The sequence below is a fragment of the Mauremys mutica genome, chromosome 6, assembly GCF_020497125.1.
Source record: "Mauremys mutica isolate MM-2020 ecotype Southern chromosome 6, ASM2049712v1, whole genome shotgun sequence".
In the NCBI taxonomy this organism is placed as follows: domain Eukaryota; kingdom Metazoa; phylum Chordata; order Testudines; family Geoemydidae; genus Mauremys; species Mauremys mutica.
The window spans coordinates 33,436,651-33,461,899 of NC_059077.1; the positions used below are offsets into that span (position 1 = coordinate 33,436,651).

The following is a 25,249-nucleotide window of genomic DNA, read 5'->3' on the forward strand; positions in this document are numbered from 1 at the left end:
AAACCCTAATCCTAGCTCCAATTGCCCTAGACATGGGAACCCTAACCCTAGGGCGGGAATTCCTACCCATAGGAACCCTAACCCTAGCTCCAAGTGCCCTACCCACAGGAACCCTAACCCTAGGGCGGAAAGCCCTACCCATAGGAACCCGAACCCTAGCTCCACGTGCCCTACCCGTAGGAACCGTAACCCTAGGGCGGGAAGACCTACCCATATGAACCCGAACCATAGATCCACGTGCCCTACCCTTAGGATCCGTAACACTGGCTCCACGTTCCCTACCCATAGGAACCCTAAGTCTAGGACTGGAAGACCTACACATAGGAAATCTAACCCTAGCTCCAAGTGTCCTACCGATAGGAACCCTCACCCTAGCTCCAAGTGCCCTACCCATAGGAACACTAACCCTAGGGTGGGAAGACCTACCCATAGGAACCTTAACCTAGGGCGGGAAGACCTACCCATTGGAACCCTAACCCTAGCTCCACGTGCCTTACCCATAGGAACCCTAACCCTAGCTCCAAGTACCCAACCCTTAGGAATTCTTACCGTAGCTCCAAGTGCACTACCCTCAGGATCCCTATCCCTAACTCCAAGTGCCCTGCCTATAGGAAGCGTACTCCTAATTCAAAGTGCCCTACCCATAGGAACCCTTACCCTAGGTGGGGAGACCTACCCATATAAACCCTAACCCTAGCTCCACGTGCCCTACCCCTGGAAACCCTAATCCTAGCTCCAATTGCCCTAGACATAGGAACCCTAACCCTAGGGCGGGAATTCCTACCCATAGGAACCCTAACCCTAGCTCCACGTGCCCTACCCATAGGAACCCTAACCCTAGGGCAGGAAGACCTACCCATAGGAACCCTAACCCTAGCTCCACGTGCCATACCCAGAGGAAATCTTACCCTAGACGGGAAGACCTACCCATATGAACCCTAACCCTAGCTCCAAGTGCCCTACCCATAGGAACCCTAACCCTAGCGCGGGAATCCTTACCCATAGGAACCCTCACTCTAGGGCGGGAAGCCCTAGCCATAGGAACCCTAACCCTAAAGCGGGAAGTCCTACCCATAGGAACTTTAACCCTAGCTCCAAGTGCCGTACCCATAGGAACCCGAACCCTAGGGCGGGAAGCCCTACCCATAGGAACCCTAACCCCAGCTCCAAGTGCCCTACCCATAGGAACCCTAACTCTAGGCCGGAAGCCCTACCCATAGGAACCCTAATCATATGGCAGGAAGCCCTACGCATAGGAACCCTAACCCTAGCTCGAAGTGCCCTACCCATAGGAACCCTAACGCTAGGGCGATAAGACCTACCCATAGGAACCCTAACCCTAGCTCCACGTGCCCTACCCGTAGGAACCGGAACCCCAGCGCGGGAAGACCTACCCATATGAACCCTAACCCTAGCTCCACATGCCCTACCCTTAGGATCCGTAACACTGGCTCCATGTTCCCTACCCATAGGAACCCTAAGTCTAGGACTGGAAGACCTACACATAGGAAATCTAACCCTAGCTCCAAGTGTCCTACCGATAGGAACCCTCACCCTAGCTCCAAGTGCCCTACCCATAGGAACACTAACCCTAGGGTGGGAAGACCTACCCATAGGAACCTTAACCTAGGGCGGGAAGACCTACCCATAGGAACCCTAACCCTAGCTCCACGTGCCTTACCCATAGGAACCCTAACCCTAGCTCCAAGTACCCAACCCTTAGGAATTCTTACCGTAGCTCCAAGTGCACTACCCTCAGGATCCCTATCCCTAACTCCAAGTGCCCTGCCTATAGGAATCGTACTCCTAATTCCAAGTGCCCTACCCATAGAAACCCTGACCCTAGCTCCAAGTGTTGTACTCATAGGAACCATAACCCTAGCTTAACGTGCCCTACTCATAGGAAACTTAACCCTAGCTCTAAGTGCCGTACGCATAGGAACCATAACCCTAGGGCGGGTTCCTTCAAGCAACAGGATGGTCTTTGCCCACCCCCGGCCCTTTAACAACTGGTTCTCCACGGAGGTCTTATTTTAGCAACCAGTTCTTGGGAACCTGTGGGAATCTGCTCCAGCTCACCACTGGCCCTGGTCAATTGTCCTGCTTGCTACCCCCTAATGTAGGCCCTGGCTTTTATATGCAGAAAAACAGTTGTTGTGACACAGGTGGGCCGTGAAGTTTTTATAGCCTTTTCCGGGGTGCGGTTTCAGAAAAAAAGAAGGGTGAGAATCCCTGCTCTTGGAGAAAGGGTCTGGATTTTCTTGGCCTGTGGAGAGAGGAGTGTATGTGTCTACAGCTCTAGCATGTCTGGTGGCATAAAGGTATGGGTAGTGGCCTTTTGAAGCAAGGAAAAACTTGGAGTATGCCAGAGATAAGGGCCAAGGCTGGGCAAAGGGGAAGGAACAGAGGCAGGCTTACCAAGTCAATCCAGACCCAACCTGACTGCCTCTTGGTGGCAACTGTGCCATCCCAGGAGGACACGTGGAACTGATAGATTCTGATAGGTGCAACTTCTCATCACTCCCCTGGTTAAATAAATTAAGGGAGGTGGGTTGGAAACTCAGCAGGCCATTCCTCCACCTCATTCCTTCCATCACTTGTCCATCAACCCTCCCTTCCTCCCTCTCACAATCTGGTGAGTGCACTCATCTTTTAAATGAATCCCAATTAACCTTCCATCCCCCTGGTTTACTTTGCTGGTAAAAAATTCTAGTGTAGACAAACCCATAGAAACTATTCATCGCACTGGTGAGAATGGAAATGATACAAATCACTTATCGAAGCTATTTGAGGGGGCAAGGGAGGGAGAAGTATAAATATTTCAGGATGAAAAGCTGATTTTATAGCAGATTGCACAACACTAGAATTACAAAGCAGAGGAACTTCTTGTCACTAATGTACCAAATAAAGCAATACATTTTAGCAACTGATCTGCTTCACTGGAGACTTTTTTTACTATATCTAGCTTCGGTGTCTAGATTATGCTTCTGTCACCCCTTATAAACCAATCAGTTACCCGATTTTGGGGGTCTGGCAGGTTAGGAGGGGAGATTGAGGAGGGTCACTTTATTTTTTTATGCAACCCTGTTTATCTACAAAGAATGTACAAAGTCCTGTTTCCCTGGAACACAGTAGGAATAAAATATCAGGAAACACTTACTTTGCTCACCGTTCTATGCCTCTTTCTAGCCAGCACTCTTCTTAAAAAGCTTTTTATCTTTACTTTCTCTCAAGGGCCTGCTACAAGTGCTTTCCAAGCAGTCTTTGGTGCTACCTCACTGCCTTCAGCGGTGTTTCTGGTGCTGCTCTCTCCCACTCACACAGCTCCACCAGACAATACCCAGCCTCTGGTGAGCCCCTAGAGAAATCCCTCCACCCACCTAGCTCAGACTCCTAACCAGCTTGGCCTGAGGCCTGTGTTTTGGGCAGAGGCTCCTATTGTTTTCGCTATCTAGTCCATAAAGGAGCATAACTGCTTTTACATTTCTCCTGGAGGAAGGGTGACTGGTTATTTCATGAGCTCTATCAAAGTTTCACCCAGCCCCCCAACATAACATTTCATATTAGTTGCTGAAGGCGGGAAGTGAAACTGCATATGAGTCTACCTTCACCAGAAATGGGTTCAGCTATTGTGCCATCCGAGAATGCAAACAGTTGCTTGTCTTCTATTAGCCATTAGCACTGGCCATTCCCAACTTTCCACCTGAAAGGGTGTGCTGCTAGTTTAGGCAGCACACTTGTTGCAGGCTGTGTGAACATAACTCACATAAAAAGGCAACCATAGGTCTGTCTAGCTGTGCACAATTTGCCTCCTCACTCCACAGCCTATGGAACAAATCACCCATGCCATGATAAATAGTACACTAAATGCAACCCAGAGATTACAACTGCTAATGGCATTGTCACTGGAAGTCAGATGTCACCATGTTTTAGCCTCCCCAGATCATAAGAACATAAGAAGGCCGTACCGGGTCAGACCAAAGGTCCATCTAGCCCAGTATCTGTCTACCGACAGTGGCCAATGCCAGGTGCCCCTGAGGGAGTGAACCTAACAGGCAATGATCAAGTGATCTCTCTCCTGCCATCCATCTCCATCCTCTGACGAACAGAGGCTAGGGACACCATTCTTACCCATCCTGGCTAATAGCCGTTTATGGACTTAGCCACCATGAATTTATCCAGTCCTCTTTTAAACATTGTTATAGTCCTAGCCTTCACACCTCCTCAGGTAAGGAGTTCCACAAGTTGACTGTGCCCTGCGTGAAGAAGAACTTCCTTTTATTTGTTTTAAACCTGCTGCCTATTAATTTCATTTGGTGACCCCTAGTTCTTGTATTATGGGAATAAGTAAATAACTTTTCCTTATCCACTTTCTCAACATCACTCATAATTTTATATACCTCTATCATGTCCCCCCTTAGTCTTCTCTTTTCCAAACTGAAGAGTCCTAGCCTCTTTAATCTTTCCTCATATGGGACCCTCTCTAAACCCCTAATCATTTTAGTTGCTCTTTTCTGAACCTTTTCTAGTGCTAGAATATCTTTTTTGAGGTGAGGAGACCACAGCTGTACACAGTATTCGAGATGTGGGCGTACCATGGATTTATATAAGGGCAATAATATATTCTCAGTCTTATTCTCTATCCCCTTTTTAATGATTCCTAACATCCTGTTTGCTTTTTTGACCGCCTCTGCACACTGCGTGGACATCTTCAGAGAACTATCCATGATAACTCCAAGATCTTTTTCCTGACTCGTTGTAGCTAAATTAGCCCCCATCATGTTGTATGTATAGTTGGGGTTATTTTTTCCAATGTGCATTACTTTACATTTATCCACATTAAATTTCATTTGTCATTTTGTTGCCCAATCACTTAGTTTTGTGAGATCTTTTTGAAGTTCTTCACAATCTGCTTTGGTCTTAACTATCTTGAATAGTTTAGTATCATCTGCAAACTTTGCCACCTCACTGTTTACCCCTTTCTCCAGATCATTTATGAATAAATTGAATAGGATTGGTCCTAGGACTGACCCTTGGGGAACACCACTAGTTACCCCTCTCCATTCTGAGAATTTACCATTAATTCCTACCCTTTGTTCCCTGTCCTTTAACCAGTTCTCAGTCCATGAAAGGACCTTTCCTTTTATCCCATGACAGCTTAATTTACGTAAGAGCCTTTGGTGAGGGACCTTGTCAAAGGCTTTCTGGAAATCTAAGTACACTATATCCACCGGATCTCCCTTGTCCACATGTTTATTGACCCCTTCAAAGAACTCTAATAGATTAGTAAGACACGATTTCCCTTTACAGAAACCATGTTGACTATTGCTCAAGAGTTTATGTTTTTCTATGTGTCTGACAATTTTATTCTTTACTATTGTTTCAACTAATTTGCCCGGTACCGACGTTAGACTTACCAGTCTGTAATTGCCGGGATCACCCCTAGAGCCCTTTTTAAATATTGGCGTTACATTAGCTAACTTCCAGTCATTGGGTACCGAAGCCGATTTAAAGGACAGGTTACAAACCTTAGTTAATAGTTCCGCAACTTCACATTTGAGTTCTTTCAGAACTCTTGGGTGAATGCCATCTGGTCCCGGTGACTTGTTAATGTTGAGTTTATCAATTAATTCCAAAACCTCCTCTAGTGACACTTCAATCTGTGACAGTTCCTCAGAATTGTCACCTACAAAAGCCAGCTCAGGTTTGGGAATCTCCCTAACATCCTCAGCCGTGAAGACTGAAGCAAAGAATCCATTTAGTTTCTCCGCAATGACTTTATCATCTTTAAGCGCTCCTTTTGAATTTTGATCATCAAGGGGCCCCACTGGTTGTTTAGCAGGCTTCCTGCTTCTGATGTACTTAAAAAACATTTTGTTATTACCTTTGGAGTTTTTGGCTAGCCGTTCTTCAAACTCCTCTTTGGCTTTTCTTATTACACTCTTGCACTTAAGTTGGCAGTGTTTGTGCTTCTTTCTATTTGCCTCACTAGGATTTGACTTCCACTTTTTAAAGGAAGTCTTTTTATCTCTCACTGCTTCTTTTACATGGACTTCTGCTCCCCTTCCAGCAGCATGGCAATGGGTGGGGGCTTCTTGTGTCTGGCCTGCCTATTCCTTCTTTTACATGGTTGTTAAGCCACGGTGGCTCTTTTTTAGTTCTTTTACTGTTTTTCTTAATTTGGGGTATACACTCTCCACCCATGCTTGTTGTCTGTGTGTAACTGGGATATGGTGTTATGCCCCATCACAGCAATCTTTGTGACAGTCTTATTCTGTATATTTTATGTGAACAGCAACGGACTAGTTTTTGTAATTCAAATGACCTAATATATACTACTACATAAATAGACCCACTGGAACATGTATTATGACCTATATATGACCCACCTAGTATGGTTTTTATCCATGAGTCTCATGGACAGAAGGAACAGGTCCAGCAGGAAGACAAATGGAAGTCACCGTCGTTCAGTAAGGAATACAAAACCCCCACGCAAGGGCTTGTAGAAATTAAATCAGCAGGAAGACGCCAAACCACTTACAAGAGGCTAAGCTGGTCGTTGCTAGTTATCTAAAGCCTGGTCCTCTGCAGGTTTGTGTTCTCATGCAATCTCCCAGGAGCACCAGACTTATCACCTCTAACCAAAGGCATCCTCTGAAGCTGCAGTCACCAGCCCTTCTCTTTGATTCCTTACATTGGGAGGCTCCCCCTTCAGCACAACATTAACTTTGAGCTGCTTCTCCTAACAGTAAGCACTGTCCAGCACTCAGGTCAACAGAGGTATACTAGATTCTAGCACTCAGGTCAACAGAGGCATCCTGCATTTCTAGACAGGATCTTAGATCCTCTAGACTTGAGCCTTAGCTACTGTCACTGGTGCCCACATCCTCGGCTTTACCAGTTACGCTAGGCTGAAGGCTGGGGTGTGCCGTCTGCCCACACTCAGCATTGCGCTTTCGTCTCTTTTATTCCAATGGATGAAATATCTTCTTCAAACCCATTTACTGACAACCCTCTCTTCATTCAAGTCCCTTGTAAACATCCTGTGTCCTGCAAGAACTCCAGAACCCAGTGACTTTTTTTAAACATCGCTTGTTTAAAACCAAAACCAAAACATCCCTTCTAAATTATTCCCATATGGGTCTCGGCTTCCAGCTGTACCTCCATTTTAACTGCCAGCGCCTCAGGGTAGGAAATAAGCTCCGTGGGCATTGTCCAGAACTGAACACACATGTGCTAAATTAATAAGATTAGTGCCTGAAAGGGGACGCAACAAAGAGTAGCCCTGTGAACTGTGATGCATTGGCTGATGGCAAAAGCAAATCATCAAGGCTAAATATATCGATGCATATCTGTGGCAAGCTGGTGCGTGGGAAAGCTCATATGGAGTCTCCAGACTCAGCTGCTTTTGTGTGTTCGATATCCTGAAGATGGGGGGGGGGGAGGGGGAATTCCTGCATGGCAGGATGCACTGGCCTGCTCCCCAGTGGGGGTGGTTGGGATTGCCGGCATAAGTGAGTGGGGCTGCTGGAGAAGGCACAGGCCTACTGCCACTTTAGATAGGCCAGGAGCCCCAAAGTTGATGTTTCACTGGACTGGGAAGAGGGTGCTTAGCCTATGACTTCTGCTCCCCTTCCAGCAGCATGGCAATGGGTGGGGGCTTCTTGTGTCTGGCCTGCCTATTCCATGACTTCTTTTGGGCAGGGTTTCATATGGGGAGAAGGCGCTAGTGCAACCTGATTCTCAACATGGTAATCCTGGGCCCTGTTGTGCCGGCCGGCATGGGCTTAGCTGAGCGGTGTCACAATTAGCATGTGTGCACTGTGGAGCACTTCCGGGAGCCAGCAGCTGCCTGGACAAGGATTTGGAAAACTTTGCAGGGACGTCATTGTTGGGTGGCAGGGAAGGAGGGTGGGAGCTAGGGAGGATGGGCAGATGCCAAGGAAGTTGAATGGTGAGAGTCTGGGCGGGAACCCAGCTGAGTGAGTGTTAGGCAGGCTAAGAGGATAGCAGCAGGAATGGGTGGCTAGTGGGTAAGAGGGATGGATAAGAGCCTGAAGGGCAGCCAGTCAGATCTGTGATGAACGTGTTGGGGATATGGGGAGTCACTGGGAGATGGTTGGTGAGCAAGGAAAGGAAAGTTGCGGGGGAAGTCAGAGGGCTCTGAGTTGGAAGGTAGGAAGGGGATGGTCTTCTGTGTGGGAAGGAGATGGGGAGGGGGTGCTGGTGTGTGGTGGGGGATCTCTGGGCCTGATCCAAAGGCTGGTGCAGGTTGGAGGATCTGTCACTAGGGAGAACAGGAGGCTCCTGCCCACTCCCAGCAGCTGCAGTGAGTAGGGCCAGGATCTTAACAGGTGGATGTGGAGGCAGTAGCAGCTGCTCAGCACTTGTTAGCAAACACGTCCCTCAATTAGCTGCCTAATTCAGCCCAAAGCCAGGCTTCTATTTAAAAAAAACCCACTGTGGCCAATCGGTGCTGCAGGCTGAATTCATTTAGCCAACCCAGCTGGGATTGCAGCACCTGTCCTGAACTCTGAGAGCATCCCACACTCCCAGATGCATGGTCACCTTCTGCATGGGACTCCCATCCCCTAAGAGCGGGTTGGGCAGGAGCCTCTTCCTGTTATCCCCGGAATGGAAAGGCCCTCTAGTGATTGTCTAGGCCAGCCCCCTGCACAGTGGCAGGACGAAGTAATCCTAGAGCAGCCTTGACAGGTGTTTGTCCAACCCTGTTCCTAAAAAACCTTAATAGATGGGGATTCAACAAGCCCCCTTGGGAGCCTGTTCCTGAGCTTAACGACCCTGCTAGTTAAAAGCTTTTCCTAATATGTAATTTACACCTCTGTCACTGCAGCTTAAACTATGTCTTGTCCTAACTTCAGCCAACATGTCGGCTTTGTTTCAGTCCTTAACATATTTAAAGATTGTGATCAGGTCCCCTATCAATTGTCTTGTCGCATCACTAAACATGCCCAGGTTATTTTTTTAACCTTTCCTCATAGGTCAGGTTTTTTGCTAAACTTTGTATCCTTTTTGGTCCTCTCCCAATTTGGCCACATCTGTCCTAACCTGTTGCATTCAGAATTGGTCAGAACAGTGCAGCTGAGGCCTCACCAGTGCCAAGTACAGGGAACAATTACCTTGCTAGTCTTAACCAGGCATGTTTTATGTCAGGGATAGGAAACCTGTGGCATGTGAGCTGATTTTCAGTGGCACTCACACGGCCCGGGTCCTGGCCACTGGTTGGGGGAGGGGCTCTGCATTTTAATTTAATTTTAAATGATGTTTCTTAAACATTTTAAAAACCTTATTTACGTTACATACAAAAGTAGTTTAGTTATATATTATAGACATAGAAAGAGACTTTCTAAAAATGTTAAAATGTATTACTGGCACACAAAACCTTAAATCAGAGTGAATAACTGACACCTCAGCACACCACTTCTGAAAGGTTGCTGACCCCTGTTTTATGTAATACACCCCAGAATATAAGCCTTTTTCGCAAATGCAGCATTTTGTTGCTGCATGTTTAATTTGTGATCTACTTTAACCTCCAGATCGTTTTCAGCAATACTACAGCCTAGCCAGTTAGTCCCCAGTTTATATTTGTATTATTTTTCCCTAAGGGAAATACTCTGCATTTGTCTTTATTGACTTGTCAGCTTGTTAATTACAGCTCCATTTGCCAGTTTATCAAGGTCATTTTGATTGCTAGTCCTGGTCACCAAAGTGCTTGCAACCCCTCCCAGCTTGGTGTCAGATGCAAATTTTATATGTCTACTAGGCACGCCGTGTCATTAATGAAAATGTTTGACAGAACCAGCCCCAGGACAGACAGAACCCACTAGCTACGGCCACTCAGTTGACAGCAAACCATTGATAGCCACTCTAAGTATAGTCTTTCCATCAATGATGCAGTCACTTTATAGTAATTTCATGTAGCCCATAGGTCTTCAGTTTGCATGTGAACGTGCCAGAAGGTTTACTAAACTCAAGCTATAGCATATATACAGCTTTCCCTCTAGCCCAGGGGTTGGCAACCTACGGCACGCAAGCTGATTTTGAGCAGCACGCAACTGCCTAACTCAGCGCCCCCGCCCACCGCTCTCCCCTGCAGGGACAGGAGGCAGAAGCTTGCTCCTGCAGCAGCCAAGCTTCCCCCTCCCACATTTCTTCCCCCAGCATGGTGCTTTCCTGCCCCCCCCCCCCCGCCTCTCCTTCCCTGCACCAATCAGCTGATGGCCCTTGTGAGTGGGAGGGGGAAGAGTGGCAGTGTGCATAGCTCCATACAGGACGCAGAGAGAGGTAGGGAGGGAGCCTGGGGGAAGGGGGTGGAACAGGGCACCTCCTTTCCAGCCCCCTGCCTTGAGCCGCTCAGGGTAGGGGGCTGGGAGCACCCCCACGAGCCGAGCACCCCAGCCCTCTGCCCTGACCCCCCCACACTCAGCATTCTGCCCTGCACCCCCCCATACCACCAGCCCTCTGCTCTGACCCCCCCACACTCAGCCTTCTGCCCTGCACCCCCATACTCCTAGCCCTCTGCCCTGACCCCCCCCCACAGCCTTCTGCCTTGCACCCCCCATACCTCTGCCCTGACCTCCCCCCCACACTCAGCATTCTGCCCTGCACCCCCCATGCCCCCGAGCCCTCTGCCCTGACCCCCCCACACTCAGCATTCTGCCCTGCACCCCCATACCGCCAGCCCTCTGCTCTGACCCCCCCACACTCAGCCTTCTGCCCTGCACCCCCATACCTCTGCCCTGACCTCCCCACTCAGCCTTCTGCCCTGCACCCCCCGTACTCCCAGCCCTCTGCCCTGACTCCCCCCCTCAGCATTCTGCCCTGCACCCCCCATGCCCTCCAGCCCTCTGCCCTGACCCCCCACAGCCTTCTGCCTTGCACCCCCCATACCTCTGCCCTGACCTCCCCCCCCACACTCAGCATTCTGCCCTGCACCCCCCCACACACACACCCAGCCTTCTGCCCTACACTCCCCCACCCCAGCCCTCTGCCCTGATCCCTGACCCCCGCACCCCAGCCTTTTGCCCTGAACCCCCTCCCCCAGCCCTCTGCCCTGACCCCTGAAACCCACCCCCCCAGGGCTGGGGTCCCAGCCACAGGCCCTGCTCAGCCCGCTGCCGGCCTAGGTGAACAGAACCCCAGGCTGGCAGCGAGCTGAGCTGGCTGGCGGCGTAAGATCAGCATTTTAATTTAATTTTAAATTAAGCTTCTTAAACATTTTGAAAACCTTGTTTACTTTACATACAGCAATAGTTTAGTTATATATTATAGACTTATAGAAAGAGACCTTCTAAAAAAAGGTTAAAATGTATTACCGGCACACGAAACCTTAAATGAGAGTGAATAAATGAAGACTCGGCCCCCCCACTGCTGAAAGGTTGCCGACCTCTGCTCTAGCCACTAGCCAGACAGACAACCCTGGCAAACAAGGAAATGAGGTTGTGTTGCATGATTTGTTCTTGACAACTCCATGTTGGCGATGATGTATGGGTGCACCCTATCCGCCAGGCACCTAGCAACGCCCCCCCCCCCCCCGGTGCAAAATCCCTTCCCCGGCCAGCAGCTACCCCTGCTTCTTTGCACAGTGCCCCATAGCCAGGGTCAGCTTTTACATGCTAAACAACCAACGCTCACTGGGGCTGGGTCATAACCCAAGCTCCACTGTGTTACCTGGCAGCCAAGGACACTTTTTAGAGGGTGACCGCTGTACTTGGAGGAAAAAAAAAAAATCTGTGCCTAGCTGCATAATCCCCTGCTTTTCTCCCCAGCCTGTCTCAAAGCAGCCGCCTCCTGGGCCCAGCCCTGCCCAGGCATGGTTGGCGGGGCCCTGGTCAGCGAAGGGAGAGAGTTTGTGTGTGACCTCTCCCCCCTCAACAACGTATCTGCAGGTCATGCCTAGTAGGAAACGTGGCCCACAAGGGAAAAAGCTGCAGCCACGCTTGCAGGAAGAGTCTGAGTCATGCTGCCAAAAGTGGAGCCGCCCCAGCAGGGACCTTACATGCATGAGAATATTTACAGCTAGCTATTCCTGCCAGATCATGCTGGCTCATTAGCCTGTCTGAGCCAGCACACCATGTGCTCAGTCTCCACGTTTGCTAGTCAGCCCCCAGGACCAGACATGAGCCAGCCTCCTTGAACCAGGCCAGCGGCTGCCTGGTGCCACCCAGAAAAGACCTGAACTCTGTGCCCTGGGAAGCTGCCAGCAGCATGAGCTGCTTTAAAGAGGCATTTCTTTTTGCCTGCTGGCAGAGACCTTAATACACTTATACAATCAGGCAGGGGCTGGGTTGTGTGTGTGAAAGTTCTTTATCCTCCACTGACATGGAGCGCAATTAACTAAAACAAATGGAACAAAATACTAAGGGTAAAATGGATAATTGTAAATAATGTAGCTGGGGTAGGCAAGTGCTATGCTGAGTGTAACACTGCCACCTACTGGCAATGGAGGCAATAGGCCCACCCGCTCATTGAACAAATGCAAGAAAACAGCAAGTCCATGGGGCCACCTATTATGGCTGGTGTTACCAGTACATAGCTGGCATGAAAATTGCTGGTTCCTGGCTCTTTGGGTTCAAAAATGTAGTTGGGAGGGGCCACTTGTCTGTCCCGCCCCCAGCTGCTCTAATGTCAGTGCACTATTCTGTATGGCCTGCCCTCCGTATGGCACGACCAGCATCATCATTGTGAGCCAATGGGAGTTAAGGCTTGGGGAACAAATTGAAAAGGTGCTTTGACCAAGTGAGTAGGCCTGGGCACGCACACGCCCGTGCATGCATCAGGGTGATTTTATAGACGGCAGTCAGTGTATTTTTGCTCCCTTCTCATTTTATGGTCCGGTGGGTGGGTGGGCATGCATAACCCAGTCAGCTCCCCTCTGTACATTAAAGATTTTGGGCTAATGCTACATACGAAGGCCTTGTAGCACCTAACACCTAGTCACCCGGTCACAGAAGGGAATTCCTAGCCAGGCGTTAGGTGCCCAGGATCTCTGTGCGTTGTACGGGGCCTGTGCAGGGCCTATTAAAGGGCATCTCACAAGGCAGCATCTCACCTAGTCAGGAGTGACGAGACGAGGAATGGGGGAGGGCTTAGGCCCTGAGGCTCAAAGTTATTTAGGTGACTCAGGGACAGGTCAGCTAGAGGCTTGATGTGCTCAGCCCTCAACCCTTGCCTGGTGGTAGGGCTTGGTGTGCTCAGCCATGAACCCTTGCCTGGTGGTAGGGCTTGGTGTGCTCAGCCATGAACCCTTGCCTGGTGGTAGAGCTCTAAGCCAGAGCAGCCCTTTCTTATGACAAATGAGAATCCCAATGGCCAGGAGCCCCACATTCAAAGCGCTGCACTGCCTGATTTGGACCAGAAACTTTTGCATAGATGCCAACACCAGCGGGGACCACTGGTCTCATCTTAAACTGGGCTCCTGCATAATACCAGCTGTAGCACTTCCCCAAAATAATTCCTAGAGCATAATAGTTTAGCAAAACACCATGACCCTTGGTAAATTGCTCCAGCAGTTAACCCCTCTCACTGTTAAAAAGGTGTGTCTTATTTCCACGCTGAATTTGTCTCGCTTCAATTTCTCACTGTTATACTCCCACCACCAGCAGAATGGGCCATGTTATTTAGATTATTTGCTTTATAGCCCAAGCTGTCTAATCACTTTAGTAACAAATAGGAGACAAGATTCCCTCCTCTGCAAAGATTACAGGATAAAGACATCACTGCCATAAGCATCATCACCACCCTATGCCCTATGCATTGATTTTATTGAAACGTGACCGATGTTCCAAGATACTGGCCCTGGCCCGGTGCGACCTCTCTCATCATGACTTACATGGGGCCATACACGAGAAGCTGCAATATGCCCCTGGAGTTAGAATTCAGCACAGTCCTATTTTACAAACAATGGGTCTGGACTCAGATTACTTGAGCATTGAACTTCAGCTGGACTATTTGCCCCAGCATCTAGTTGAGTGTTTTTCCTGAAGCCTGGGAGCAGAGGAATGAGGCTTCCTTTCTTCCACAATTACGTTAATGGAGCCAAATCTGTACTTCCTGAAATTTGGCACTGTTATACTGTCTCGATGAGTATTCTACATCAGCATGTATTTCCTGTGGAAAGCTAACCTTTCCCGTCACTCCCCATTCATTTCAGTTCTGTGGGTTCCAGTAACTGTTTAAATAAGTAGGTTCAAGTTTCCAGCACTCAGTGGCTATGACCCTGTTCGTTAAACTAAATTCTGATCCAGATGAAGACAAACTGGTTTCATACTCTTCCTAGGAGCTGCATCGCTTCTTGAGAGTGGATGATACTGATATACAAAATAAAAAGAGGCCAGTGCAGCTTAGGGTGACCAGATGACATGAACAAAATATTGGGACACACGGGGGGGGGGGGGGGTGCTGAAAGGGGGGAGGGGGCGGGAAGCTGGAGTGCCGCTGCCAAAGAGACTGTCCAGTTTGGCCAATGTACATGGCAGAGGGGCACTGCCAAACCAGAGAGTCTCTCCCTAAAAGAATAAATGGACACAAATCAGACATCAAGAATTATAACATTGAAAAAACAGTCAGAGAACATTTCAATCTCCCTGGCCACTCGATTACAGACCTAAATATTACAACAAAAAAACCTTCAAAAACAGACTCCAATGAGAAACTGCTGAATTGGAATTAATTTGCAAATTGGACACCATCAAATTAGGCTTGAATAAAGACTGGGAGTGGATGGGTCATTACACAAAGTAAAACTATTTCCCCATATTTATTCCCTCCCCTTCCCCCCCCCCCTTCCTCACATCTCCTTGTCAATTGCTGGAAATGGGCCATTTTCATTACCACTACAAACAGTTCTTTTTCTCTCCTGCTGATAATAGCTCACCTTAACTGATCACTCTCCTAATAGTGTGTATGGTAACACCCATTGTTTCATGTTCTCTCTGTGTGTGTATATATCTTCCTACTGTATTTTCCACTACATGCATCCAATGAAGTGGGCTGTAGCCCACAAAAGCTTATGCTCAAATAAATTTGTTAGTCTCTAAGGTGCCACAAGTACTCCTGTTCTTTTTGTGGATACAGACTAACACGGCTGCTACTGTGAAACATCTCTTCATATAGACTCTTTAGATTACATTCCCCATGTTAACTAAGTCTTAAGATATGTTTATTTTGCCTGTAACTTGAGGCATTGCTTTTTGTTCTGCTCCTAGTTTCCATTCTCATGATATATACAGCAAAATGTCTACCTGCCATGGCAATAGACACTGTCATAGTAAAATACATTGTTTAAGGTTTTATCTTAACATAAGAGGATTCTCCCCCCACCACCCCAAGAAGCAGAAAAAGATGGCTAAGGAAGGCAAGCCCTGGTATGCTGAGATTTTATCAGTCTTGAAAAGTCAATAGAATTGCAGCCACAAAGAATTATCTATTTAGTCCCAAATTCTTAATGGGCAGATAATTTAAGGAAGGGAAGCCTGTGGTCTTTCATACATAGATATAAATTTTACATTTGCAAGTGCTGTAACTGTGATTGAACATGCAAATGGCTCTTTAGGCTGCTTTCTGTGTCTCCATCACTTCATTTGCAGGAAAAATACAGAAAATGCAGAACAAGTGGGTAAATGTTTTAGCACATGGACACTGGGTCTAACTTTAAGAGCACGCCCTTTTAAAAAAAAAACAAAATTTTATGAATAAATTATTTCCTCATTACTAGTGTGTTCAATATATTCTCCTCTGTATCTGTACAAAGAGCTACGCTCCTCTTTATACTCACTCCCATTCCAGGTATTTTACGTATGTCCTCAATACTGTTAGAAGTACAATTTCAGCTTTTCTTTTTTTTTTTCTGCTCCACTTTATTGTACTCTTTCAATGGGCCACACTCTGTCCTAAATGACAGCCATTTGCACCCACACCAAACCACTGGTCATACATGAAGTCAAGTGTCAGAACACAATTTGGCTAAGGATGCATCGTACATAGATCAGAACAAGTTAGATTTTACCTGGACTATTATAATTCCTGCATGGGAGAAGCCCAGCATGCTGGAAAACAAGCATATATGTCTGTAATATGTTACTCATAATTAGGGCTGTAGCTTTCCAGTAGAGGCTTGATTGACATCTTTACCCCCACTGAACTTAGTCACAAACAAGGCTGCCTGGAACTCTATCCTCAAACTTCCCACAAGTTCTCTGCTAACTATCAGACAATGGCATATTCTTTCCTGACCATGCCTAGTTTATTATGCAACTTGCCCCCACAGTGTCACATCTAGTCAATAGCAAACCCACGAGTACAACACAGGTTTTCTGACTCCCAGCCCATGATTCTTTCCACTAAGCTACACTGCCTCACTGACCAGTTGCCATTGTCGTATAGTACCAGAGTGGTAAAAGGCATGATATAAGGGTACGTCTACACTACGGGACTACTCCAAATTTGCATAAATTTGCATAATGAATTTCAAAAGTTCGCGGGGCTTTTCCTGTCTACCTGGCCAGTGCATCCGAGTTCAGAATGCTGTCCAGAGCGGTCACTGGTGCACTGTGGGATAGCTCCCGGAGGCCAATGCCGTCGATCAGCGTCCACACTAACCCTAATCCGATATGTTAATACCGATACTAGCGTTACTCCTCTCGTTAGGGAAGAGTACAGAAACCGGTTTAAAGAGCCATTAAAATCGATATAAGGTGCCTCCTAGTGTGGACGGTTGTGGCGTTAAATCGGTTTTACGCTCCTAAAACCGATTTAAACGCCTAGTGTAGACCAGGCTTAAGCAACTAGAAAGAGTTCGGTGCCCACCAGTATAGCCAGTTCTCCAATATATACTCACATGCTTTTGCTCAATCTCCCCCTCGCCCTTGGCTGACTCTTCCACAGCCTCTTAAATCTCTCTGGAAAGTTTTTTTTTATTTTAGCCTATTGGTACAGTGGCCAAGACGCAATAATTGCATAACAACTGTATAAAGCCAAAAAAAGGCAAACTGCTTTGTGTTCAATGTCCATACATAAAGTTAGCCTCAGGACAAAACTGACAAATGCAAATACAGAGTAATGGCAGGTTTGGAATTTTTTTTTTTTACTTTAGAAAATATAGTTGATAGAAAAGCAACGTTCAGGTACAATACAGTAAAGAGGAGACAGACATCCAAGGTTACAATAAAAATTGTTGACAGCACAATTCACAACATTTACAGAACAATAAACAAAACAGTAGCTTGCAAAGGGATTAATACTGGAATGCGATTTCAACATGTTTCTATATAGAGGAGGCTTAAGCAGCACTTGTGAGTTTAAATTCTGGTTATATGTGAATTGTTTAGAGCTGGCATACAAAATCAATATTAGTTTTTGCAAGCCCTAATTACTCTGAATATACAAACAGTATTAAACTCCATTTCGTATTTACATTCACTGTCAAATGTTACAGATGTCTTGAAACTGCATTGGACATTTTCATTAACAAGAAAGCGTATGTGGCTTATGCCTGAAGTTGTCTAGATGCCTGTATAGTCACCCAACAGTATTTAATATTTAGTAGTCTTGCCTCTGGAACCCAATAAGAAAATGTTAGTCAGTTTGTTACTTAGTAACTCATTGACATATCAATATTTTAAGCTAAATTTTTACTGCACTGAGTACAGAGATGCACAATTATTGTGCATGTGCTTTCACACCTAGATTTGAAATGCACTCCCTTCCTATCTACCTGACAGAGGGCAGACAGCATGCTTAAAAGGAATGACCTTTAAAAAATCATTTGATTTTAAACAATGAAGATCACTAGAGCTGAAAAAAATAATTTGCATGCTCAGTTCAGTTTCCCCTTTTATTGCATTACTTCACACATTCAGAAAAATATTTTATAATTAGGAAAATGTGACTACAAAGTTTTAACGGGTAGGTGTAGCACCTGTTCCTATTTAACTTAAAACAAAAACAAAAAAAAACCCAAGTTGCACTTTGACACAGTGTCCCCATAAGCAATAAGTTTTGATAGGGAAAAGACAAAAAAGAGGTGTGATCTGAAACAAAATAGCAAAGGCTGCTCATTTACTGCTTTAAAAGCCAGTAAGTTTGTAATCGTCAACAAAGAAATGTAACCATTACAGGTAGTGCACTGCCTGGAAGACATCTAAGTCCATAAAACAAGATGGAAGTCAAATTGTTCTAATCATTATCATTATCACAGCTCTAGTGTTATCTACTTATATTCAATCCATTGCAGAAGAAATGTGTTTCTAAAGTACTGATGTTTTTATTGCATTCCTTACTTGCAAAGATCTCTTTAAAGCAAATGTGAAATTGCCAAGGGCTCCATGCTGAGCTGCTCTCTGCTGTGTTGGTAACAGCTTGAAGCTAAAGTCAACAGGAGATGAAGCTCTGGGCCCTCACATGGTATCAGTTTCTCAAGAACAGACATGTATTGAATCTAAAAGTAGTTTAAACAAGGAAAATGGAGAATCCTTACTTTCCCTTAGAGAATGGTTTAGCCTGCAAAAACCATGATAAATGAGGGAGCAAATATTGAGAATAGGTTTGTAGAACAATAGCTTCATTTTTTTTTTTTTTTACTTATTTTATTGTTTTGAGCGCACAGTTAAGATTTACTCTGGCTTCAAAAACTCTTCCCATCCCTCCCTACAAAGTGCAGTTTTCTGATTCATGAACCAAGTTTATGAGAAAATGTAAGTTTCTGCTTGACCCTTAATTGAAATGGGATGATGCCTAAAATAGGGACTTCAGCAATGCATTCTGTTGTATTTAAAATGAATTGCAAGTTTATTATAGCCAATGAAAACTGAAATAGCAGCATTTTTAGTGTCAAATTTACTTTTGGTGCAGTAGTAAAGTTAGACATAAATGGTTAAGACAAGGTTGTCAAAATGTTTGCCCGTTAGATTGGAGCACATTTTAGCGAAGAGATTGGGAGGAACGGAGTTCACATGGCAGACAGTCCCAATGGCAGCAACAGCAAGCAACTGATTATACAGAAAGATAATATCAGGAAATTTACTTAATTGCATTAAAAAAGGCTAAATAACTAGAAACAAGGAAGAGTACCACATGTTCAATCAGGTCTCCATGGACCACAATCAGTTTGGGAACCTATTTTCAGTTAAGTCAATAGGGTTCAGGCCCTGCAACAATGTGAATGGTATAAGAATAGACAATGATTTGGGCTCTGTAACCACAAGAGAGCTGCATGACAGCTATTATTGAAGTCAAAAAGATGGCTTGCATCATCATGCACATGATATTCAGACACCAAAAGGCTGATTTAGGTTTCAACCCTCAGCTGCGCCGCTAGTGCAGAAGGACTCTATACCCAGCCATAGGAGACTCACTTCCATGCAAACTGCAGAGGGGTCCCCTGGTGCTGAACTACTCATATAACCACCCCTGTGCCAGCCCTCTCCCAAATGCCAAAATAAGCAATCCCCAGCCACACACTCCAATGTCTCAGCCACCCCTGACAATCAACCTTAGTGTGATCCTCAGGCTGCTGTAACTTATGCCAAGCTCCTAGAATGGTACACAGCCAGCCCAAGATTGAGGACCACAAAAGGTGGCTTCTTCTACTCTGCTGCCCCCAGGCTGTGCCTTGCAATCCTTGGCCACTGTCAAGGATTGGGGCTTTGTCTGGGTTGACTATTTAGACATAAAGGATCACCAAGAGATCCCAGCTGCAGCTGGGACAGAATATTACCAAGCCATGGTTAATTTATGGTATGGTATTAAAAAGACATTTATAGTTGTTGTAGGAATAAAGAGACAAGCAACTAGCTAATTTGCACTGAGCAGACATTCAAAGTGTGCTGGTGCACAAAAGATGCTTATTCTTAACTCTCCATCTTCCCTGCTGTTGAACAAACAACATACAAGATTTCTACTTTCCCCATCTGAGGCATACCAGTCTTGGCAATTAATCAAAATGGGCACACAGCAATGTCAGTGTTAAATGTAGTTTTATTTTAATAATGCCTTTATTTTTTCTTAAAGTGCACCATAGTGTAAAAAAAGAAAAAGTCTGCCTTTGTATGTATAGTAATAGTCAGAAGATTAGGTAGAGACTGTTAATACACATCCACATTTAAAAAACTGCTTGCAAGATACAGTGTCCAATATAAAATTAAGTGTAAAAGTATTTTCCAGACTTAAAAAGTACAAAATTAAAGTTAACTATTTCAGGTCAAAAGCTGAACACTGCACAGTGTACAATTTTGGCACAGACAAAAATTTCATGAACAGGCTGTAATTGCTCATTGCTTTTACCTGTTGTGAATTTTATAATGAGTTCATCTACATAAATGTGGATTTACAACCTTTTCCTTTTATTTCTATCTTCTGCATCAGTCTAAATACTGAAATTTAAATAGGAATGAGAAATACAGAGCTTTGTTCCTGGGGGTGTGTCTTTCATATAATAGCAAGACAGCTCCTATTAATCTGTAGTAATGCTGAATATCAGATACCACTAGTACTAGATCAGAACGATCACTGCTGGGTGCTCCTCTTAAAAATGGGATTCTCTTTCCTTCTGACATTACATTTAATTTTGGCGGGAGGTGAGCTGGGATTTAAAACAATGTCTGAAATGGCTTCCATTTACATAAATCAGAGCATGATTTCAGTGTTAAGAGTAAATGGTCATCAACTCTCATCCTTCAAAAATAAAGAGCCTGTATCACTGGCTTGAAGAAAGAGCTCTAAAACTGTATCTGAAGACATCAGGTCTCTAAACACTAGTGTTTGTGAAAGTCAGAAACCAGCAACCTAATTGGTTAAGTCTCAGTAGAAGTTAATGGGACAAGAGCACAAAGGCTGAAGCGCTAAGAGTGCGGCTGCTGAGGCTCTTAATACACATACTTCCAGGGTTCGTTTGATCCATCTTTTTGGTCTACATGTACTTTACCTAGGGAAACCTTCAAAACAGAATATACAGCTTCAATTGCAAGCTTCACAGGACCCTTTGAAAATGGGCAATTCTTCCACACATACCAGATGAAGAAATTAGTTCCTAAATTCTAATTTATGTGCTACAAAGATGTGTTCTAGTAAAGGGGCACAGTTTGGCCTTTGGAGTACTATGATTCATACAGCAGATTTACATCATCTGGGGAGTTCTAAAGGCTTATTGGATACTGTTGGGTCCTTGTCCCCAGAAAAAAAAAATTCAAGATGGGCAGACCAACCAACTGAAATGTTATGGAGGAGTTTCTGAAAAGCAACAAAATCAGAGCGTGCTGCAACAGCAATATGGCAACCCTTAAATTTCTGGGTACCAAAGGTATGGTGGGAGGGATAGCTCAGTCGTTTGAGCATTGGCCTGCTAAACCCAGGGTTGTGAGTTCAATCCTTGAGGAGGCCACTTAGGGATCTGGGGCAAAAATTGGTCCTGCTAGTGAAGGCAGGGGGCTGGACTCAATGACCTTTCAAGGTCCCTTCCAGTTCTAGAAGATTGGTATATCTCCAATTATTACCTATGATACATTATTACTGAGAGAAACATGTCAGTAGGATAAGGAATTTTGCATAAATGAATAAAACAAAGCTTTTCCAGATATCCTAGTACAGATGTCTTAAAGTTTCCACAGTGTGGAATGCATCTTAAAGAGAGTCTCATGGATCATGTTGCCATTAACATTACTGTGTAACTTCCCTGTGGCAATGATAGCAACTACTTACATGGAGAGTTAGGTAAATTTAAAGTTGCCCTTCAACGTGAATTAACAGACAGAGATAAGCAAAGTTAGAAATGTGACCAGCCAGCTCTCCACATCCCACCAGCAAGTATTCTGCAGACCAGTGGTATATGGGCCACAGTTGGGAACCACTGCATTTGAGGACCTACAGGAAGATAAATCTTTATGTACAGCGATCTTGTGAAAAAAAATAATTATTTTGTTAAATATAAAATGAGGTTTTATTTTTCCTAACACAGCCTGTAGTGTTTCTGAATTACCTGAGAATCAAAGACTTAGAGATGCTCATGACTTATTAATATCAGACTGGAAAACTAAATGGACTAGGTTCAGCTATAGCTACAAGAAATAGCTTTGTAAAGCTGATCAGATGGCATCTGGGAAAAAAGCTTCGTCAGAGTAACAAGATCTATAAGGATATCAAGGATTGTTGTCTTTAGGAACTGTATCCTCTCTAGGATGTGAGAGTTGGAAAGAAGAATGGAAAAGAGGTAGGTGTCAAGAATTGTAGCAGCAGGATCTAGATATTTTGCTTACAGGCTCATAATGAAAAATGGAAGGATGTTTTACCTGTCAACTTCCAAGTTCAGGGTTCTAGATTTTTCCCAAAGTATGAGCAATATCAGTGCCTTACTACAGCAAGGAATGGTTTTCCTTATGCCACTTTTGGTTTCAGTGAGCTCATTACACTGTAGCAAGGAAATCATAGAATCCAAGTATTGGCAGCAGTGCAAAAAGGAAGAAGTATTTTTCTTCTAAAACATTTGTAAAAGCTAAAACCTACACATGCTAATTTATTTTAGAATATTACATTTTATTACTTCTTGCCTTTCCCCTGCCCAAACCTTGTATGGTAAACAGGCAAATTCTAAAACAAAGATATATGGTATGGTTAGTCAGGGATTTGAGATAAACAGATATTCATTTTTAAATAAACACTTCAATTCGCCTACAGGGGAGTTTTTCTTACCTACATTTTCCTTCAAAGTTTTTAATGCTAAATATGAAATGTTAATTGCCATGCATTTGGCTCAGATTACAAGGTAGGTAGTTTTTATGCCTAGTTTCTATATATAGGTGAGTGTATATAAATGTGTGTGTATACATACATAGAGAGAGAGAGAGAGAGAGGCAGAATACTGATGACTATACTAGCATTCATAGGGAGTTACGCAGTGATGGCATTTTGATTGCAATTTGTGACAAGTACTTCAGTCCTTCGTTTTACAATTCTTCATATGAGGCCTAAAATACTTTGAGACATTAGTCTGATGCTATTACATTAGAAATATTGGGCCAAATTCACTCCTTCTATAACTCCGCTGAAGTCAATAGAGTTAGTCAGGGACGAGTGTGGGCCGAAACTGTTTGGTCACTGGATAACGTTTTAAAAATATATAATACTGTACTTTCATTTTTTTACCTTTGGAGGAACACTCTGGTCTAATCAAGCTTATACAAAGTAGGCATCTTTAATATCATGCATGGCCAGAAGCAGGGCTTTGAAGTGGAGCCCGGCGCTGGAGCGTGGAGCAGCTCCGGAGCAGTGGAGCTGCAGGTTTTTGCCTGGAGCTGGAGCGGAGCCAGAGCACAGCTCCAAAGCCTTGGCCAGAAGGCTCCTAGTATTTTTCTCTTAGATGCCCCTTGGCCTACGTAACAAAATAAAACTTGCTACTTTCAATCAATCATGTTTAAATGTGACATTACAAAGACAAACAAAACTGCAAGGCAGCACAAAGGCCTGTTCAATTATTCAGACAAATAAGAGAATCTATGTAGTGCTTATAAGAGGATCTCCAGTAATTCTGGACTGGAAATATCCCAATGAAAGATAGTACTCATGTACCCTCCATCAAATTATCTTCACTAAATGAATCTGAATATTTTTATCTGATTTCAGATAAAAATACTTAGCTTAACTCATCAGAAACACAGGGGAAAAAGAAATGGATCAGGCACTACTGAAGGCCTAACAGAGCCAGTCTCTCTCCTCTCACTGGGGCATATACCCCCCTTGCCTTACAGTTTGTGGCATGTAACTTTTTGGTATCTCATCAACTGTTGCTGTGTTTATCCCCATCGTTTCCAGTCTCAGAATCTGTCCCTCAGTACTTGGACTTAACGCATCTGCCAAAGCAGATTCAGGCTTATTTCTCTCTGGCCCAGAGCCACACAGCTGTGAACTGTGACCTGAAATCTGTAATTGTGCAAGTCCAACAAGATCCTCCTCGTTTACTGGAGGAGTCACCTCCTTTGCTCTTTCAAAATGTGACCCATCTGTATTGGTTTCATCCTGACTACTATTTTGTTTGAAATACTGCTGCCTTGGAGTTGCACTTTCACCTCCTCCTGGGTTATCTTCTGGTTTCTCTTCTGAATCTAGCAGTGGCTGGGTGGATTCAGACCGTGAAAAGACTTGAACAGAAGGAATTTGGTCTCTGTAGCCATTGAGTACTACAGTTGAATACTGTACAGTGCTTGAAGTGTTTTGTGCAGATTCACTCTCATCACTGTCGGAAACACTTTGCCTAGGAGAAGACATACATGAGGATCCTCCAATACCACTGCTGTGCCCCTCTGAAGTATTTTTTTCCTTCTTAAGCAAGTTGAAGGGTTTTAGATCCTGCTCTGAAAAGGACTTCTTGTCATCTGCTTCTATTTCAACCACGCTTACATCAGTAAAGCTGCCTTCTGGATACATCTGAGCTTTGGAACTAAAATTATGCTGAAAGAAAAGAAGAAAGTTAGGTGTTGCCTATGAGGGAAAAAGAGTCATGGAGTCTCACTTTCTATTCTTTATGCACTTTGAGACTCCAACAGGTTCTGTTCTCTGCAGAATTTGGCAGTTCTTCTTGAGTATTTGCCATAAGATGGAAAATGTGGTTTACATTTCCAAGTATCAAAGTCTTAAGTACACAAACTCCGTGGGAGCAGAGTTTCATGAAGGGTCTACCCAAACCCTTACTCTTCTGTGATACTGAGAATAAATTGAGCACCATGCATTGTATCCTGCAGAAGTATTTCAGATTAAGACCTTACCACAGAAATGCTATCGCCTCTACATGTATATTAAATATCTCATAGCAATTTTCATTGAAGTTTGTCCTGGTTCCTTGATCAGAATTTCCCCTTCTACACTACTATGCAGCATGCCAGTTTGTTGCCACTCCACACACACATGCGAGTATCTGCTTACCCCTCTCTCTGTATTTGTATTTCATTATAAATTGCTCCAACAAATTTCCAATTCTCAACTCCCTAACAATTCCATTGATTTCCACTTAGCTGCTCATGATTTACACATTTGGGGAAGTGAGAGAAGAATTAAGCCCTGAACCTTAAACCTATGAAACTTAAAATTAGCCCCATATTAACAGAATCCAATTTAGGTTGTGAGCTCTTTGTGACCGTATCTGCCTAATGCTGAACACACTGATAGTACTCAAATAAAATTTTCCTCCTATATCTCAGGATTAACAGGTTGAAAATCCAGGTTTCTTTGAATAGCCATTTAAAGG

General features: G+C 44.7%; 1 protein-coding gene across 2 annotated transcripts in view; it reads right to left on the minus strand.

The window, feature by feature from the left end:
- Window positions 1–17,084: 17,084 nt before the first annotated feature.
- IL6ST (interleukin 6 cytokine family signal transducer) overlaps window positions 17,085–25,249 on the minus strand; it is a 65,549-nt gene continuing 57,384 nt past the window's right edge. For both annotated transcript variants that reach the window (XM_045020925.1, XM_045020924.1), the window contains exon 16: window positions 17,085–24,456. In XM_045020925.1, the coding sequence (XP_044876860.1) occupies window positions 23,725–24,456 (732 nt within the window). In that variant the 3' untranslated portion in view covers window positions 17,085–23,724. The remainder of the gene's footprint in view (window positions 24,457–25,249) is intronic.